This window comes from Bombyx mandarina, chromosome 22 (assembly GCF_030267445.1).
Source record: "Bombyx mandarina strain Sakado chromosome 22, ASM3026744v2".
Classification (NCBI taxonomy): Eukaryota; Metazoa; Arthropoda; class Insecta; order Lepidoptera; family Bombycidae; genus Bombyx; species Bombyx mandarina.
Window position 1 is genome coordinate 8,839,491 of NC_143228.1, and position 21,071 is coordinate 8,860,561.

A 21,071-nucleotide genomic window follows, 5' to 3' on the forward strand; every position below is an offset into this window, starting at 1 on the left:
TAAGCGTTAGTCTTGGAATATGTAAATACGGCCTATTTTGTTCGTGGGGATACTTGCAGGTTACACACACTCTGTCAGCTCTAAGCTCATTTCCTCATAGTATGTTATGGCAATAAAAATTCAACAAGTTTATGAATGTTCAAAAGTGAGTGCAAAAGAAAGCAAAAGTATAAAAATGTTTTTTTTTAATGCTCACTGACTGACGGTACCGCCATCCTGCCTATTTAAGCCGCAATGCAATCTTTCGCTATGGCTCGACAGGTAAAATACTATTATTCCTACAAAAGTCCTATGCTGCCGACCACTTCGTTGATCCAGTGGTTAATGACCTTGATTATAACTCTACGGAGTCCAATTTCCGGAGCCTTTGTGAAATATATTTATACTCTATGACATCTACGACATTAATTAAAATAGTTAAAACTATGTACCTTTACAGTTTAATCTTACTTTAATTTTTCCATTTCACTCTGTTCCACGTCTCGGAAACCTTACGATTTTCGTTGTCGTAAACGTAAATTAAGTGGTTGAAAGTATATAGCTACAATTATGACTACGACTCGCTAAAGACGAAAAAAAACTAGGAATCATAAGCTTCAGTAGGGAAATATTCACTAGTCAATTCACGCGTACAACATGCATTATTTTATGTTTTTTTTCTGTAAGTTTCACTGGTGGTAGGACCTCTTGTGAGTCCGCGCGGGTAGGTACCACCGCCTTGCCTATTTCTGCGGTGAAGCAGTAATGCGTTTCGGTTTGAAGAGTGGGGCAACCGTTGTAACTATACTGAGATCTTAGAACTTATATCTCAAGGTGGGTGGCGCATTTACGTTGTAGATGTCCATGGGCTCCAGTAACCACTTGACACCAGGTGGGCTGTGAGCTCGTCTATCCATCTAAGTAATAAATAAAAAAAAGTTTCTCGCCAGATATCTTCAGTGGGTTTTGATTTTGATCCGGTGCTCTTAGTAGGCCTAGTTAGCAAATTCTCTCAGGTTGATAAAAAATACATTTGGTGCTGATTGATGCAAATTTTGGCTACTGAACACACGTGAACGAGCTGAACATAGCTGATCTTAGAAAAGCGTGACATTGGCACGTTTTTTGGAATGTGAGTAATTTTATTTTCGTCCATCTTTCCTGTCTTTTTGTAATACAGACACCATGTAACAATAGGGCGAGTTGGGTACCCATGTCTGACGTCTAAAAATTTTCTTTAACACTTTTCGGGAATAATACTTTTTTTTGTTAATGTGGTTATACGTCTCTTTGAGTTCACCTGTGAAAAAAGTAAGTAACATTTTATAAGTAGGCATCGGTTGAGTGGTTAAGACGATAAAACGATGAAAATAAATTTTATATTTGTTTTGTTTGCACTGTTTATAATATTTTCATGTTCGTTAATACGATTTAATAATTTGACTATCTATATATTACAAGATTATTTTTAAAACAATCTATTTTTTTTTCACGCTTTGACAAAGTATATTACAATTTGTTTTTGAAAATATCACATAAAAATAATAATAACGATACAACCTTAACGGTTAATGATGTGATCTGATTAATATTATACTATTCTATAATTGAGGCGTCCATATAAAACCAGAAAACTAAAATACTAATCAAATCAAATATAATAAATTAAATTTATTATGAAACCTTGAACTAATGATGAGTAAAAAAAAATCAATCATGGATGATCGAGTTCTAAATTTTAAATTCAAATGAAATCAACGATATTTTCTGTTTTTTAGGCGCAGCGCAATAGGGCAGCTTGTTAGGTTTGCAACATAATTCAGTTGAAATAGTTAAGATATTAACTATAATTTTAGTTCAAAATTGCTAAACAATTTCATCTGGCCGCGTTCGTGTCTTTCGAGCTTTTGAATAACTCCCACTGTCGGTTAATAGGTGTTTGTAGGCGAAAAGGCGTATGTGAGGCTCACGATTGTGCGATAGTATAACCAAAAAATTGAGTTGTAAGCAACCCTACTGGCTATATATAGATTATATATAAACGGTGAGGCAGCAGTAGCAGTTTGAGAACGTATTCCGTTGGATAGCTTTAGGTAAAATTTAAAACTGTATTTTTTTTTAAATTCAATATTAGATTCCATTAAATGTGATTTTTTTTAATTAAATGTTCTTAGTTCTTGAGCTGACTTTTGATGTTGATGGAAATTAGTGCTGGAATTGAAGTACGAGATTTTTTAATATGGCAATTTTTGCAGAATGTTGCGGCTTATTACATTAGCGGTTATCTGCTGTAGCTTCGCGTGGGGCGAGCCGGAAACCCTGCCCGTTCCAGAAGCAAGTCCTTCAACTGCACCCGTTGTACCGGTTGTGTCTACACCAGTCCCGACTTACGACCCTTACTACAATAACCAGTATTACAATAAAGGATACTATAATGAATATAACGGTGTGAATGTGCCAATATTAACCTACTCCAGCGAGAATGCCGGAGACGGAACTTATTCTTTCAGGTGGGTGTTTGTGAGATTTTTTCTGTGAAGTACTGCTATGATCGAAAACGAATCATAATTTATAGTTCACATTAAATTCACAATTTTTAACCGCGTGTTTTTAACCGATGTCAAATTCAGAAAATATTATTTAATTACAATCTTTAGCTGTCGTATAAAAATATACAACGGTTATAGCAAACAAGCATTAATGAATTGAAAATTACAGTTTTACTACCGGCGATGGCAAGCAAGCTCAGGAAAACGGATTTTTGAAAGACACATACGTCGACAACGCCGGCGAACCCCAAGGAACGCAGGTAACGTATAATTTTAAAATAGTCTCGAAAAACATTGTTTCATTAATGTTTTATTAAAAAATTACGTAGATTATTCATTTTATTATAATTTTCTATTAGAATTTGCGAGTGCAACGATTTCAAGCAATTTAGAAGATAAAAAATAATAATTAAGTCTGGTTTAATTTGCTTTAGAAACTCAGACAAGCTCTTCGCCTACCTAATATTAAATGGTTAGCCACCGCGAGACTTCTGCTGGCTTCGTTTTCATTTATTAGTACAAAATTAAATGAATGTGACCGTGTTTATATGTTATTTGCTTTAAAACGCTAGACTTGTTTATTTACGACTTAATACCACGTGAGCTCATCTGGGCATCTAGAGCAATAGCAAGACTCCTTCAAAACGCTTGACTGGCTTTACGGCGTAAAGCAGTAATTCAAGTCCGTGAGCTATTGTGGTACACAAATAACTCTGAACTAGATGATATCTGAGATTTGCTCGTTTTTTTTTTGATAACGCCATCTTGTTGTGTCTTTAAAGCGGTTAGTTGCCCTCAATTAAGAAAAATGGTATTATTATTCGCCAATAGATGTCGGGAAGAGTCATAAAGTTGATTATCGATAAAGCTGATTATTGAAAACACGAATAAAACAACATTTTCTGAAAATAAATCGTAGCTAGATCGATTTATCGCCCCCGAAATCTCCTGTATACTAAATTTTATGAAAGTCGTTGGAGCCGTTTCCGAGATTCAGATTATCAGATACAAGAATTGCTCGTTTAAAGGTATAAGATATCTCCAATCTTTTGTCATCGCGAAAACAATAGTCGCTTTCGCATCGTTGGATACATTTTTTATACAGAAGCGGCGATACTTTCCTTGTATTTTTCGGACATCGGAGCTCGTAAAGATTTTGGTTGCATTGCAATAACGTTTGTGTTTGTTCTTATTGGAACCGGGACTAACTCGCGACAGAAATAGGATGGTTAATATAGCCGTGTTTATTGAATTTTGAATTCTTGAATTCTGAATTCACTGATTTTTGAATTCTGCTCTATGATTTTTTTAAATAATATGATTATTAAAATTGTTATTACAGGTTGTCCAAGGAAGTTATTCGTACGTCGCTCCTGATGGCACGCCAGTCCAAGTTTCCTATGTTGCTGATGAAAACGGTACGAATCTTTTGTCCGGTTTTGGTCTGCATGGAAAATCTGACTTCATATTTTCCGTAATTGAAATTGTTTCATTGATGTTTTATTTACCCTTTAAATTTCACAGGTTTTAGACCGACCGGTCCCCACATTCCCAGTGATGGTAAAGCACCCGTTGTTGCACCGGTTGTTGTAGACAAGGTTAACGGGGTCTACGACCCAAACTACAACCGGTACAACCCGACGGACTACCGCAACCAATACAACAACCAATTTGGACAGTACAACCGGCCTTACAACACCAGATACCCTTACGATTCAAGAAACCCCTACAATTCTGGAAGATACAATCCCTACAACAACTACAACAACCAATATTACAACAATTTCAACCCATTCTCTACAGCAGTACCTAGTACCATCCAGCCGAAGAGCGAATCCTCGTAATTGATTTTCAACATTGGCCATTGACGAAGCTCCATACAAACCCGTGTTACATAATTTTGTGTATTCAATTATGTATGTTTTGATGAATAAACATTAAGCCTAAAATTTCGATTTGAGAGTTTCAATTATAACTTACCGTTTATCTCTGATTTTGCAAACAGCTTTTGTTTGATGTAGATAATTCGACCGTCATCCAAAGTAGAATATAAAAATGCGAATGCCGTTTGATTTAGTTATGATTTAGATGAATTTCTTCATTTACGTTTTACATTGTGCACATTGGTGGACTTAATAAACATTCAATTGTTTATGAATTTTCAAATATAGTGAAGCAATCTTATGATTAACTAGAAATGCTACGACAAAAAACACTATTAAAAATAACACCTAAGATGTACTACTAAGCTTTTATGAACAATAAAGAGTTTCAATGCATTCATGAATCAGGGAATTTGTTAGGAGTATATAATTTAAGGTAAAACAGAAAAAAAATATTATTTTATGATTAAAATATTATAATTTAACTCAAACTATAAATTAATAACGCCATTGAAATTCTTCAATTTAGAGTTTTAATTCTGGACTCAGTGTCGTTCTTGAAGTCCTTAACTCAACATCAATTAGTCAGTAGGTGAGTAGGACTAATCTTGGTTGTTTTTTCTGAATCTTTTTTGAAATCGGTTATTTAAATAAAAAATTGTGAAAATAGCTCGATGGGGCAATAGTTAGCGCTCCTGATTATTATGCCGAGGGTCAAGGGTTCGATTTCCACATCGGGCAAAGGTTCGTGTGATGAACAGGTTTGTTTGCTTCTCCGTCAGGGTGTTTATTATCTATATAATTATGTATATTTTTAAACATATATATTAATATATGTATACCAGTCTTTGGTACCCATAGCACAGGGAATCCTACTTTAGGGCCGGATGACGATGCTTGATTTGTAAAAAAAAAACTTACATCCTACTCTACAAATGCCGATCAAATGCTCTGCTACAAATGCTTTACAAACGAAGATTTATGCTCTTGGAAGATCAGATTTATGCGACTATGAAAGTTCAAAGCTTCTTTACAATCAAATATTACTATTTACTTACTTTTAATATATTTTTTGTTGTTGTTTATTGCATACATGGGCAACTGATAACCCTCTTGGTTGGTCATCTCACTTATTAAACCAGAACGCATAGCTGCTTAAACGAAGGAAGGAAGGAGAGGGGAAGGTAACACACCCTGTATTTACTCATCATAGACTTTACCTTCAGTAAAACGCAAATTTATTTATTTTACTGTCTTATTTTTATAGCATGGCCTTATTCTTCAATCGTGGAAGTCGGTTGTGAACAAACGTTTTAATACGTTTGTTCGTATATATAGGATATACCGAGGATAGAGGTACATACCCGAAAAAGGGTTTTCGGGTATGTACCTCTATCCTCGGTACCTCTATCCTTAATAGGGATTAAGGATAGAGGTACCCACGCGTGTTCACTTTGTGCCTTTGCCTACCGTGAAATGTTTTTAAATCAAATTTAATAAAATACGATAAGACGATCTCTAAGACGTAAACATTAAATTTTCAAACGCAAAATCATAATTGTGTCACTGATGTTTAATTAAAATTAATTTTATGTAAATGTCTCAGCAATTAAGATCTGTTTTTCCACTTCATAAAAGGTAAATTTGGACATTTATAATACTGATGATATAATAAACGACCGAAATTTTCATAACTCAAGTTCGGCAGGTGGCTAAAGCATGACTAAGCGTGTGAAATTACATGATTTAAAATCAGTTGCGACACGAAACTGTGTGAAGCCTTGATGAGAAATTTCTGTATATATATATTTTTTTTTAAAAGTACCTCGTTGAAGTATGTCACAAGAACATTACTGCAACTGGTTTTGTTCAGATCTGCATGCAGATACCCAACCTTAAGTTTTATAGGGTTATTGTTTATTGGATAACTTGCTCTTTTCACAGTACAATCAAAGAATTCTTTCTTTCCCAAAAGCTAGTCATTAATTTGATCTGTTCGTGATTTTTTTTTAAGTCATACTTTAGCAATTCTGATAACTGCAAGCTAGGATTATAGTTATTATAGATAACGGAAACGACACATATTCCAGGAAAGAAACAAAACACTTCGAATAGTAAATATCCTTAATAAATTTACGAAACTCTTTCGACCCTGATATTTTTTAATTTAAATAAATCTGTATCTTCAAATTCGTCAATATTTTTATCTTAAAATATGGCGTTGAAAAGCTTGGCATGTCATCAATTATATCAAAATTTCAAAACAGATTTCAATCAGTACAAATCATACGTGTACTGTTTAGAGTTATTCGTTGTGATAAATGTGTAATAAAAATAGTATATCGTCTTCTCGCATTAAAGCTGTATAATCTCAAAACTTACTAATATTACAGGAGAGTGTTTTAAAGGTTTAACATGTGATATTTTTTAATATTAATCATCTTTGCAACATTTATTTACCAGTTACATTATCTGTCTTTTAAAGTGAGATAAAATTATGTATTAATTTTGTTATAGTAGTCAAAATATAGAAAAACAAAAAAAAACTAAAAAAAAATATACGACGCTCTTTTGACAGTATTTATAAGAAAAATACTAGTGATACCAAATGATTCCGCATATTAACTCAATTTCGAACATTTTTGGGAATTGTACACTTTTAATGCGAAAAGATGATATCACAAACCCCATTATGACAGCTATTGAATTTCATATCCTCTTCGACGAATCAAATAAAGAACATAATATTATGTATAATTTAATATGTACATATTTACTATTATAGTTATGTTCTCTATTGATTAGAATTTAAAGTTGATCGGTCGCATACTAGTTCCATTAATCGATTTTTGAAGGTAGGGACGAGTCATTTGGACGTAAAATTTTCCATTTAGGTGTATTTATGTATCTGATTTCTAAGATTATGATCAAAATTTATAAATAAGATAGAGTATAAATTGCTTTGATTCGTGTATAAAAATATTTTTGTCACTCAAAATTCTATAAAACCATGTTTGAGAGGCTCACGTAATAGTTAATTTATATTATTGTTCATATTATCATTTTAACTTCAGATTAATAATCTTATACCGGCCTTATGCGTAGAAGCATAAAGCACATATTTAATTGTAGATTGGTTGGCATCGCAATTCAGTAACTGAATAAGGGACATACACATTGTCCTTGCATAAGTATATACTCATAAAATATGAACAGAATCTGCAACGATGCGTAATTGTCCACAAAAAGCTTTCGTATAAATACCGGGGGTGAATCCGAAATGCATCATTGTGTACCTCGGAATCCTGCAACTGCAGTTGAATCAACATGAAGTACATCGTGAGTTAAAATACCAATTTTTTTTTGGCACATTCAATCAAACCTTTACATAATATGAGTAATTTTTTCCGGTGGCCGGGCGTATCATAAGCCAGCATGATTGGTTACCGCCGTTATACCTATTTCTGTCGCGAAATAGTCGTAGATTCTGTCTTCAAGGATGGGATAGTCGTGTAATAAACCAACCCACTGATTTTCTCGCCGAATCTCTCAGTGAGTCGCGATTCCGATCCAGTAGTAGATTCAGCGAAGCAATGTTCTTGCTAGGACTAGAGTTAGCAATTCTCTCAGGTTGAGACTATGAGCTCACCTACCGGTCCGCGCGAAGTTGGAATAGCCCCTTAGGCTACCAACTATTAGGTAAGGGAATGTAAAATAAAAATGAAACCCGTAAAATTATAATTTGCATAATTATTGGTGGTAGGAAGTCTTGCGAATCCGCACAGGTAGGTACCACCACCCTGCCTGTTTCTGCTGTGAAGTAGTAATGTGTTTCGGTTTGAAGGGCGGGGCAGCCGTAGTTAAAAGTGAGACCTTAGAACTCATGTCTCGAGGTGAGTCGCGGTATTTACTTTGTAGATGTCTATGGCCTCCGGCTACTTAACATCTGGTGGGCCGTGAGCTCATTCACATATCTGAGCAATAAAAAATAAATAAAAAACTTATTTATAATATAAATATGGAACGAAATAGTGCCTAGCATGAGGTTCCGCTTGTTTTTCCATTACTAATATGATTTCTATCGAGTTCTAAGATGTTTAAGCTTTTCCAAAAGCCATTGTTTGTATAATATGTAATTTGATAGTGTGCACGGCAATCTGGAAGTAATTTACATTGGATAGTACGAGTAGCGGTTTTTAAACGGCTTGTCAATAAGCGTAGGTTAAAAAATCGAAACATTTGCCATAAACAGTAAAAACAACCCTGTTCTTAGATTATTGTAGCTACCCTGGTGTCCGTGGGCTTAGCTGATGTAAGCAGCTTCCAGCAGTTTCAACATCAACCGAATTATTTACAACAAGTTCAGCCTATCAATTCATTATATGCAAAACAACAACAACTACAGCCAACTTACCAACAACAAACAGTCCATAATACCGAACCTATTCCCATAGTTAATCAAGAACAGGTCATCAACCCCGATGGATCGTATAAGTGGAGGTAAGCGTTTTAATATTTCGTGTTTTATTTTTCATTTTTAAATAATATATAGGTATATATTTATATGTATAAATATATGTTTGTAAATGTATGTAGATATTTAATTTTTATTGTAAAACAATGTATTTTTAATTGTCTCGTCGGTCAAGTATTTATACTACGTAGTAGCACGAGAGCCGGGTCCGATTTCCGGTCAGAAGTAGTACCTTTGTGAACGGTTTTATTACGGATCCTCCCGATCCATTAACGGCGCTTTTAGGTATCTCAAGCACCGGTCACCGTCCTTGCCGAACCCGTCGCTTGCGACGAAGCGCTCGACGAGTAAATTAACCCATAGACACAGCCCACTGAGTTTCTCGTCGGATCTTCTCAGTGGGTCGCGTTTCCGATCCGATGGTAGATTCTGCGACGCACTGCTCTTGCTAGGGCCAGTGCTAGCAACACTCCCGGTTTGAGCACCGTGAGCTCACCTACACGTTAAGGAAAAGCTGAAATAGCCTCTCAAGGCTAGGTAGCATAGGTAGGACAAAAAAAGTTAACGGTGTATGGTGTTTGAGGACTGAGTGAATTTATATATGTGTTTCCGGCATTTATGACGTAAAAAAATCCCGGATTTTGGACGTCGAATATGGAAAGTTAATTTGCTCTAGGTTTTTTTATATTCTAAATAAAAAAAAAAACCTCCATTTTACTTTAGCACTTTGTTTTGCACCTTACGTATCGATTTTTAAATAGGTAAAGACAAACAGTGAAGTACCATTTCATCTTCTGTTTGTCTATCGATTTACTTTTTAGTTGGCCCTGACCAGCTTTAGTGTTATCAAGAAAAACGTTTTTGTATAATAATATTTAATTATTTTTTTTCAAATGTAAGTTTCGAATCAAAATCGTAGTAACCTTAATACATAAATTAATATTAGGATGTATTAAATTATTCTCAAGTAATCTCTTAAATAGTATAAGAGATTATCGAAAATATGGTCGAATTTCGATCATTCGGCGAGCACTGGTGCTTGTTAAATAATAATTGTGATGACAAATTTAATTACATAATTCAATTAGGTTAAAATAATGTTGAATGTAGTTAAAATAATAATGAATGTAGATAAAGTTTTTTCGAAATATGCTTAACTAGCGACCCGCCCTCGCTTCGCTTCGGAAACATTAAAACACACATGAAACCAAAAAAAAAAAGAAACAAAAAAGAAAAAAAAGTAGCCTATGTTCATCAGGGACAATGTCGGCTTCTAATGGAAAAAGAATTTTTCAAATCGGTCCAGTAGTTTCGGAGCCTATTCGAAACAAAAAAACAAACAAATCTTTCCTCTTTATAATATTAGTATAGATTTAAAACTAGTGCTCTAAAAAAGTATCCGTGCGAATAAAATCTAAACTCCACCAAAATACACAGTCGAAATATGTAGAAAATATGTACAAATGCATGTATAGAATATTTATGTTTCAAGTAACATTCTAAGTTTTGCCTGACTTAGTTAACATGTCACGTGATATGTTAACTGAGTCAACGCGCTTTTGTGTTCACTTTAATTGAAGTACACGAAGGCAAAATACTTCTGTAGAAATTTCAAAGTGTGCCGCACAACTAATTAATTATTGTTCGGCCGCTGTATGAGAATGCGTTCATGATTAATCGAACGATGTAACATTGGAGTAGCGTTCGATTTATGATTTAGAGACTTTTAATATTTGTTCACCCCATTAACAAATATTTACCATTGTAAAATGGTTGCATATAGGCAGCAGCTTGGCTCTGCCCCTGGCATTGCTGACGTCCATGAGCGACGGTGACCACTTACCATCAGGTGGGCCGTATGCTCGTCTGCCTACAAAAGCAATAAAAAAAAAGATATATAAATATGTTAACTTAAAGTAAATGTTATGAATTAGACGACTTTACTACGCACATACTAGTATACAGTCATTGATAAATTAAAAATCTGCTATTCTGTTCGTCAATTTCTTAACATCCTTTTTCATTTTCTTTTATTATATATGTACTGAGTTTTTTTATTTTCATGCCTGATATATTAATATTCTTCTAGTAATCTTTTGTGTCCCTTTTTGAATCCGTCGCATGATTTGAATTTTTCGCACTTTTCATAGATACTAAGCTTGATTGGCTGGTAGAGAGTGCTTTATGCATTATGTTCACCAGTGTCTTGAAATAGATAAAGTCCAGCTGATATAAAAATAAAACTTGAAAAAAGCTAAACTAAGGTATTATACTTTAGTTGTAGGCAATGGCTTGTCTCTGCCCCTGGCATTGCTGAAGTCCATGGGCGACGTTAACCACTCACCACTGGGTTGGCTGTATGCTCGTCTGCCTACAAGGGCAATAAAAAAAAGATGGTCATACGTTTGACAAAAAAAATCATCTAATTTGATGTATTGAAACCAGTATTACATTTTTAATATTAAATTAACATAAATCAACGTGATGATCTAAGAATTATTATAGTTCTACCCATAAACGAGAAAATCCGGTATAAATATTCCATTTTTATGGGATATTGACGTTTCTGTAGTAAATCAATACTTTACTATTAATATTATTTTGCGAATCTCTCTAAACACCTACATAAACTAATATATTTTTAAAATTTTAAATCATCACATTAAGTTAATTGTTGGAATTGAAACAAGGAAAGAATTATTGAATTAATTATTTTCAATCAATCATTATACATACGTTGTGTTTTTGCTCTAAATTTTTAGTTACGAGACAGGAAATGGAATTTCAGCTGAAGAGCAGGGCTACATAAAAAACCAAGGAATACCTGAACAAGAGGCGCAGACGGCACAGGGCCAATATCAATATACTGCGCCTGACGGTCAAGTAAGTTGTTGTCTTAACGAAGCTTTGCAGTATTTATTTGGAAAGATCTTTGGACTTTTAGTATTTTTTTATTCGAAGTTATTATTTTCCTACTTCTGTTTACAGATCAAAGTGTACTAAATATAAATATGCGGCTACTAAATTATATAATTGCGACGTGAATTGCATCGAAGGCTTAATTGCATTAGAATAACCGATATAGAATAATTAATATCCCGGAAGAAACAGAATTAATAATTTTTTTCCGATAGGATACATTATCCAGCCTAACCAGATGGTGCTACCATTATCCATCCTATCGCGAAGGAGTCATACGTTTTAATTCTTCAGGGATATCTGATTTTGACAGTTGGTTAGAACAGCCATTGCACAATTGAAATGACACTTCAATCTCGTTTCTTTATGTGTGTGGTCGTATTTAACATCAGGTCATGCCTCGTTTGTTATCAGAGCAGTAAAAATAAAGAAAGAGGTCATTCCAGTCTCTACGATCTTTAGTTCTGTTTCCGGCTACGAGCTTCCAGTTGAAGGGTGGGATAGCCGTTGTAACTAATTGTATTGAGACCTTAGAACTTATATCTCAAGATGGGTGGTTCAGTTACGTTGTAGATGTCTATGGGCTCCAGTAACTACTTAACGCCAGGTGGGCTGTGAGCTCGTCCACCCATCTAAGCAATAAAAAACGAGTTTGGGTAGTTAGTCTGCATTGCAGCAACAATAACTTGCCGAAAACACGAAACAACTTAAAAAATGACCAGGAAAATGAATGAGATCATTTTGCGGATTAGGTTCACTCATTTTCAAATTGGACGCCGGTATTCACGCTGGGTTGCCTATGGACTCCAATTACCACTCAATACAATGTGCCTATCTATAGTAATTAAAAGAGCCTGGGTCTGATTCGATTAAACTCCATGGACCACGAATGAAACATGACCTAATGTTATTTCTTTATTTTTATACCCGTATTTACTATACGTATGTTTGTCACTTATCTCCTTATACGAATATAACGAGTTGAAGTTTTTTGGATATTTCAGTGGGTCTCTAGATATTTTTTTTTTTTTTTTGGAGTTTACTCCTTTAGAATCGATTTACATATATAGGCCCGGGGTATGAAAATTATGGGGACCAAAATCGTACTAGCATGTCACACGAAATGCGTTATGCGCCTGATTGGCTCCTGATTGCGTGATGCGTGCGCGCGCCAATCAAAATCGTACTAGCATGTCACACGAAATGCGTTATGCGCCTGATTGGCTCCTGATTGCGTGATGCGTGCGCGCGCCAATCAGGAGCCAACGCGCGGCCGCGTTATCGCAGGTGACGCCGGGCTGCTGCGCCGGCAGTCCGCCACAAAGCCTCGTACTGATCGCGCGTTTCTCTCATTATTGTATTTTCATATATTTGTTAGTCGTTTGTTTTGTGTCTCGTTAATTTGTTAATAATCTGTAGTGTATCGTGTTGTCGTAATATAGAACTATTTCTCGTATTGTTTCGTTTAATTTTTTATATCCAGTAAACTCCAGTCGTGCGTCGGAGCGGACACACACACTTTTTTTTTTTTGGAGTTTACTCCTTTAGAATCGATTTACATATATAGGCCCGGGGTATGAAAATTATGGGGACCAAAATCGTACTAGCATGTCACACGAAATGCGTTATGCGCCTGATTGGCTCCTGATTGCGTGATGCGTGCGCGCGCCAATCAAAATCGTACTAGCATGTCACACGAAATGCGTTATGCGCCTGATTGGCTCCTGATTGCGTGATGCGTGCGCGCGCCAATCAGGAGCCAACGCGCGGCCGCGTTATCGCAGGTGACGCCGGGCTGCTGCGCCGGCAGTCCGCCACAAAGCCTCGTACTGATCGCGCGTTTCTCTCATTATTGTATTTTCATATATTTGTTAGTCGTTTGTTTTGTGTCTCGTTAATTTGTTAATAATCTGTAGTGTATCGTGTTGTCGTAATATAGAACTATTTCTCGTATTGTTTCGTTTAATTTTTTATATCCAGTAAACTCCAGTCGTGCGTCGGAGCGGACACACACACTTTTTTTTATTGCTTAGATGGGTGGACGAGCTCACAGCCCACCTGGTGTTAAGTGGTTACTGGAGCCCATAGACATCCACAACGTAAATGCGCCACCCACCTTGAGATACAAGTTCTAAGGTCTCAAGTATAGTTACAACGGCTGCCCCACCCTTCAAACCGAAACGCATTACTGCTTCACGGCAGAAATAGGCAGGGCGGTGGTACCCACCCGCGCGGACTCACAAGAGGTCCTACCACCAGTAATTACGCAAATTATAATTTTGCGGGTTTCATTTTTATTACACGATGTTATTCCTTCACCGTGGAAGTCAATCGTGAACATTTGTTGAGTACGTATTTCATTAGAAAAATTGGTACCCGCCTGCGGGATTCGAACACCGGTGCATCGCTTCAACACGAATACACCGGACGTCTCATCCGTTAGGCCACGACGACTACTTTATATATATATATATTATATATTATATATTATATATTTTGGATTTATAATTGGGTTCCGTAGATGGCACTGCACTCGGGCTTAATGTTTATATTTAATTTTAAAGTCAGTATTTTGTCAAGTCACAAGTTGTTATAAATTTTTTCTTAAAAACGAAGAAAGTAGTAATTGTTGACACGAAACCACAATAAAAAAATTATATTTAAGATTTGTATTTCCCTATTGTTTTTACATTGCACGCGGTTAATACAATTACAGGACATAGACGCGCAGAATAGGAGCTCAGCATGCGGTATCATATTAACTTACAAAATCTTCAAGTAGTTAGCTTTGATGATTGAATGAAATGAGAAGCTTACAGATATACTCTAATATGGGATGTCGTGTCGGTTCATAATTACATCTTGCACACAATTTTATTGTTTGTTCGAAGCTTAATAATGTGTCAAATTTTTCGAATAACATCCTCGAAGTGATCAAGACGAGTAATCTGCTTTATATGCGTCTAGCGAAAGTGCAACCGGGTGACGGAAGATCGCGATCGGTGAGCCACGTTGTTTTTGATCCAGCGGCCTATCCCGAAGGTAAAAGTGACGGCATCGACTAGGCGGGCTTTAGATAGTTCGATGACCGAGAGGCCCAGTGACCGTGGCGGAATATATGGGCTATGGCCCTCATTTTCACACTGCAGAACTTTAAAGTAACTGCTCAGAGGATATTATGCCGTATTTAATCTCTATAAGAACACATTTTAGTTAGTGTTTTAGAACAGAAGTTAGTAGACCCGTCGTGTATGCCATTTTGTATGGTGAACTATCTTGAACTTAATCTAGCGGACGCCTGCATTACATTGTTGTCAAATTCAAATTCAAAATCATTTATTTCAACTTAGATGTCAGTATAACACACTTGTTGAATGTCAAAATATAAATAACAATGTTAACTCTACCACCGGTTCCAAAAAAAGCCACAGTCCTGAGAAGAACCCGCGAAACAAAACCAGCGGGCTTTTTTTTTGTATTTTCTCAATATTTTTTTTGTTGTCTTCATATTATTTTGCAAATCCATGAAACATCTGTTAAACAGGCATTGAAACTAGCACTCCATAATTAAGAATAGTCATATCGTAATTAGTAAGAACAACTTATATATTTAAAACGCAATAGACCAAACTTTGTCAGTCTATGGTAGCATTGAAATCAGGTCTCAACGACTCGAATCGACAATTTAAGATGTAAATATTGTCTGTGTTTTATAATCTACGTATTTATTCTATATGTTGTTGTTTTGTTTCCTTTGTTGACCTTTCGGATTGGTATATTGATATAACCTTTATCTCTGTTAGGTTTTACTAATTAAAGTGTTTATTTTTATAAAGCAATCTTTAGCGTGTTCACTAATCGCGTTTGCCATTGGTTTCGAAACGCTTGCGTTTGAATTCCATTGAACTTGTGAAAGTATATGTTTCAGACCATGATATGCTAATTCAATTTGCGAGATGCAGTAAATTTTACGATTCGACTGGAATTTCTAACATCTGTGCCTTTTTTCTTTTTTCGTATATACATATTATTTAGCACTTCTTTGTTTTAATATGATTGACCTTTAAAGAATTACTATTGTAGTTTGTAAGTAAGATTTCTTAATGCGAAATATAAAAAGCGGTCTCATATTCAAGTTTTTTTTTTTTTTATACTTAGCTAAGAATTATTAGCTTTAGTATTGCAGAATATTGAGGAAAATATAAAACTTTAATGTTGGCTTCGCAAAACTACGTCATATCGAAATAAAAATAGTACTTGAAAAATGTATCTCAAAAAAGTAGTTGTGGTCTAAAGGATAAGTCCGGTTTATCAAACGATGCGGCGATTTTATTTGTATCCCGCAGGCAGGTACCATTTTTTCTAAGGAAATACCATATTTAACGCGTTATCACGCGTTATAACGCGTTATCACCTTAATGGGGAAAAAATACAATATCGTGTAATAAAAATCCAATTTGCCATGTTTTGGAATTTGTTTATTAGTAGCCTATTGGCTATAAGGCATATTACAAACTGATATTATGTCTAGCCTATTTTTATCGCGAAGCATGCATGCATTCCGGATTAAAGGGTGGGACAGATATACAGTTACTGAAGATACTGCATCGACCTCACATAAGGTGGAATAAAGAGACGAAGAAGTCTCAAGAAGAGAAACATTGTACTTTTGCCACAGATGAAAGACGTAGCGTTATGTATGAATAGAATCGTATCTAAAAATGACTCCTTTTACAGGTTATACACGTCCAATATCTGGCGGATGAAAATGGGTTCCAGCCACAAGGTGCCCACTTGCCAACAGCACCGCCCGTCCCAGCCGAGATACAAAAAGCTCTAGACTTCTTGGCTACGCTACCACCTCCGGCGCATGACACTAGAGAATACATCAGACATCCTTAATGAAATACGGATTGTACCTAAACAATTTAAAATATGGCATATTTAAAAACGACGAGAAAAAAAAGAGATTTTACTTTTATTATATTATTATATTTCTTATGACATGTGTTTTTACAATGTTAGTTGAGTGAGTGTACATTTTAATATTGAATATAAGTTTTTTTACTATTAAACTTGGACTTTGCTTTTATTGAAACTGTTTTTAGACTGAAAAATTATTCACAACGAAATTTAACGTGAAACGAAAAATTTTTATTTTAAAATAATTATATTAATTTAAAAAACGGGAATAAAAAAAAATTAAAGAAATAAAACAGGCTTCAAATTAGCTTCGATGCATCATATTGGATATTTTCTTCCTACCTTCCTACGAGTGGTTTGTGTTGGGAATAGACGTGACGGTGAAATTAATTTGTGGAGGCAGACAATGCATCAGTAATACAAGAATTATGAGCTATCATTAAAAGCTCGATCACACAAGAACGTCTGATTCGAGATTATTATTAACAATTATTTGCAATTAAAAAAAAAAAAACTTAAATTAAAAAAACATTGGAAGATTTTCTGGATAATTACTTTTTACATATGTTTTAAATAGGGTCCTAAGAGTGTGAATTACGCACTGCATTTCACAATAACGGATCGGACGTGTGTGAAAGAAGTCGCGTAAATCTTTAGGCCGTACAGACGCTCCACTCCTTGCCTAATATCTTGTCGGTTCACTTTCCCCACCACCCACGTGTCAAGGTTACATTTTACCGCTTTAAATTTTTTCTGTGAATTTATCCTTGCAACACAAAAGGCTACAACGATTTTTGTATTCATTATTGAAACTTTTTATTTTATTTTTTATTTTTATTGCTTAGATGGGTGGACGAGCTCACAGCCCACCTGGTGTTAAGTGGTAACTGGAACCCATAGACATCCACAACGTAAATGCGCCACCCACCTTGAGATACAAGTTCTAAGGTCTCATTTGTAGTAACGACGGCTGCCCCACCCTTCAAACCGAAACGCATTACTGCTTCACGGCAGAAATAGGCAGGGTGGTGGTACCCACCCGCGCGGACTCACAAGAGGTCCTACCACCAGTAATTATGCAAATTATAATTTTGCGGGTTTGATTTTTATTACACGATGTTATTCCTTCACCGTGGAAGTCAATCGTGAACATTTGTTGAGTACGTATTTCATTTGAAAAATTGGTACCCGCCTGCGGGATTCGAACACCGGTGCATCGCTTCAACACGAATGCACCGGACGTCTTATACGTTAGGCCACGACGACCACCATCTAATATCTATCATAAGAGGCGAGTCCTCTATCTATCTTGTTTATCAATACTTTGCACTTAATTTGCAAATATTGTGATCTGTATTAATGCAGATAACATATATAACAAATTTTCAGCTTTCGTTTTGTTTTATTGTTCGATGTTTGACTTTATACGTCCGCGGTACGGTCAATTGATTTAAATAATTTATTATCATGATAGTGCAGTCATAAACTTTGATAATGGCTGAGCATCTAATTTAATTCGACATTTATTTGTTTCTACAAAAAAATTAGCTATTTTTATATTATTTCTTTAACACTACTTGCGTGTTCAATTTGCGATCCTGAGATACATTGAATCTAATTAAGAATTAAATAAATAATTTTAATGTGATTTCAAATCGAATGTTTTTAAGTCTCTCAATGCTCCAATTGACAGATATATAATTATGTGTATTTGTATATGTATGCCAGTTATATGTACACACACAGATGTTATACCAAATTTTGCCCGCAGACATTCTATTGAATTAAACTGCTTACAATTTGCCTTACATAACGGACACGAGTGAAATCCTTTGTTGTATGAATACGTATTCATAAAGAAGGCTATTATAACAATTGTGAAACATCAATGACAGTAACACATATTATTATGTTCGTGTAATAGAATAGACAATTTATTCACAAAGGATTTCATCGGTTTCTTCAGCTCAAATATGATTGCTGTCTTGAGTCGTAACAATAGTCTGTAAGTTATCTTCGGCATGTTGAATATAAAAGCAAAAATCTAGAACAACATAAACTTTCCCCTATTAATTTACCAAATTAAAATTATTAACTCCAATAACCGATAGAATTTGGTCTAGCCTTGACTTTATTTGTTAATTGGCATGAGCCTAATGAATGTTTTAAAGGGCTTCGTAGTCAGATGCGGTAGGCAGCGGCTTGGCTCTGCCTCTGGCATTGCTGAAGTCCATGGGCGACGGTAACCATTCACCATCAGGTGGGCCGTATGCTCGTCTGCCTACAAGGGCAATAAAAAAAAGATGGGAAAACTCCAAAAAATATTTTGGACGTGTCTTGATACGGTAGCCGGGTGATGAAGTATCGAACCCTATCCAACATTGGTCCTGACCCAAGGGTGATCCCAGAAGTTTGAGTGAACAGCCCCGTCTTCGCGTGATTTCGAGAACAGGGGAGACTGGATTACTAGTGGTAGGACCTCTTGTCAGTCCGCACGGGTAGGTACCACCACCCCACCTATTTGTGCTGTGAAGTAGTAATGCGTTTCAGTTTAAATGGTGGGGCAGCCGTTGTAACTATAGTGAGACCTTAGAACTTATATCTCAAGGTGGGTGGCGCGTTTACGTTGTAGATGTCTATGGGTTCCAGTAACCACTTAACACTAGGTGGGCTGTGAGCTCGTTCACCCATCTAAGCAGTAAAAACAAAAAACAAAGAAAAAAGATACGGTATGCGTATCTCCCCTGGCCTGGCGTTCTTTAGAGCAATTTTGTGAGAAGAGATGCGTACCAATTCAAGCGCTTCGCCTGACTACTTAAACCGGCTTTGCTTATGGTGGCGATGGAATGCGGGTCCGAGTTCGAAGTTCGGTCTATTAAAAAATAAATTGTTCGTTTATATATTATGTTGTTTAATTTTTAGAATTTAATCCATGGAAGAAATAGTGTCTGTGTCTATTTGTGATTTGTAACATTTCGACAAAATGTATTTAAAAAAGCATTTTTAATCAAAACTAATAAAAAATTAAAGTAAAAATAGTTAGTTTAAAGGTTTCATGAGTTTCAAAGAGCAATTGTAAGTTTGCCGAAGTCGAATTCTATTTCTATTTCAGAAAAATATAATTTTTATTTATTGCTTAGATGGGTGGACGAGCTCACAGCCTACCGGGTGTTAAGTGGTTACGGGAGCCCATAGACATCTACTACGTGAAACGAAACGTGACCCACCTTGAGATATAAGTCCTAAGGTCTCGGTATGGTTACAACGGCTGCTCCGCCCTTCAAACTGAAACGCATTACTGCTCACGGCTCAAAAGTTCCTACCACCAAGCACCAGTAAAAATTATTATTTCTACCGAGAAGACTTTTGAAGAATCTTTTTTTATTTACAAAAAGTTTACTTGAATCTTCGTTTATTTTGAATTGGTATTATTATAGAATTTATTTTATGGACTATTTCTTAATATATATTACATACGACATAAGCTGGTCGGCACATTCATGCTAATTTTGCTCGTAATATAATTCGTAGTTTAAAATGAAATTCAATATTTAGGTGATGGTGTTCCCTATGAAGCACGTGAAACGTCCTTGCCGGGTTAGGCAGGGAGATCAAATCAAGTATAGGCGACTATAAGCTCGCTCCGGAGGATATAAGGGGCACGATGATTCGACGGTTAGGTGATGATTCGCGATCAGCTTGTGTTTACATTCATGGTTGAACTTTTTTTAGGAGAGTATTGAAATAGGACAATGGTGAACCCACATTCATCCCGAGAAAAAAATAGATCAGTGTGGTTAAGCTTCGTTTGAAACCATATTACTACGCGTCTAAATATCATTGTTTACGTTATATCATATTATCGACAATCTTAATTCTCCCGTCAATTCATCAATGGATAATATAATTTTTAGCATATTCAGCTGAATGTTTAATTTGAATTAATGCGATTTATATGCGACATTTATATGTAAAAGAATGTATTGTGTATTTCAATTTCAAGATTACACTGATCTTTCTTTACAAACACGCTAATTTAAAACGTGTTCATAGGAATATTTTTGGCAAGGTGAAAAAAGGCATTATATGTTTTATAAAAATCTTCATTGCGGTGTAGTGTGTAATCGAAAGAATTATGCTGTCACGACTAATACTCGCGAACTTGTCCTCGAAAACACAAAAATACATGTAAATTGCGACGTGATGAAATTTTAATATATTACTATAATAAAATAAAGATTTTAGATAATTGTTTTGAGTCGGTACGGCAAGGATGTATGAATTTGTTTCGGTACTCGTTTTGTTTACAAAATAATCAAGATTAACAATTTTTGTTTTGTTTTA

At 35.4% G+C, this 21,071-nt stretch overlaps 2 protein-coding genes across 2 annotated transcripts; both read left to right on the forward strand.

Annotated features, from left to right (window-relative positions):
- Positions 1 to 1,928: 1,928 nt before the first annotated feature.
- Positions 1,929 to 4,483, forward strand: CPR53 (cuticular protein RR-1 motif 53). The gene is made up of 5 exons (XM_089736863.1): positions 1,929 to 2,072; positions 2,235 to 2,489; positions 2,698 to 2,788; positions 3,871 to 3,946; positions 4,053 to 4,483. Exons 2-5 carry the CDS (start codon positions 2,236 to 2,238, stop codon positions 4,370 to 4,372), a joined length of 741 nt encoding a protein of 246 aa, XP_089592989.1. The 5' UTR covers positions 1,929 to 2,072; position 2,235; the 3' UTR covers positions 4,373 to 4,483.
- Positions 4,484 to 7,593: 3,110 nt separating this feature from the next.
- CPR45 (cuticular protein RR-1 motif 45) lies at positions 7,594 to 16,879 on the forward strand. Its single transcript, XM_028176022.2, has 4 exons — positions 7,594 to 7,750; positions 8,685 to 8,911; positions 11,648 to 11,768; positions 16,542 to 16,879. Exons 1-4 carry the CDS (start codon positions 7,739 to 7,741, stop codon positions 16,704 to 16,706), a joined length of 525 nt encoding a protein of 174 aa, XP_028031823.1. The 5' UTR covers positions 7,594 to 7,738; the 3' UTR covers positions 16,707 to 16,879.
- Positions 16,880 to 21,071: the final 4,192 nt, after the last annotated feature.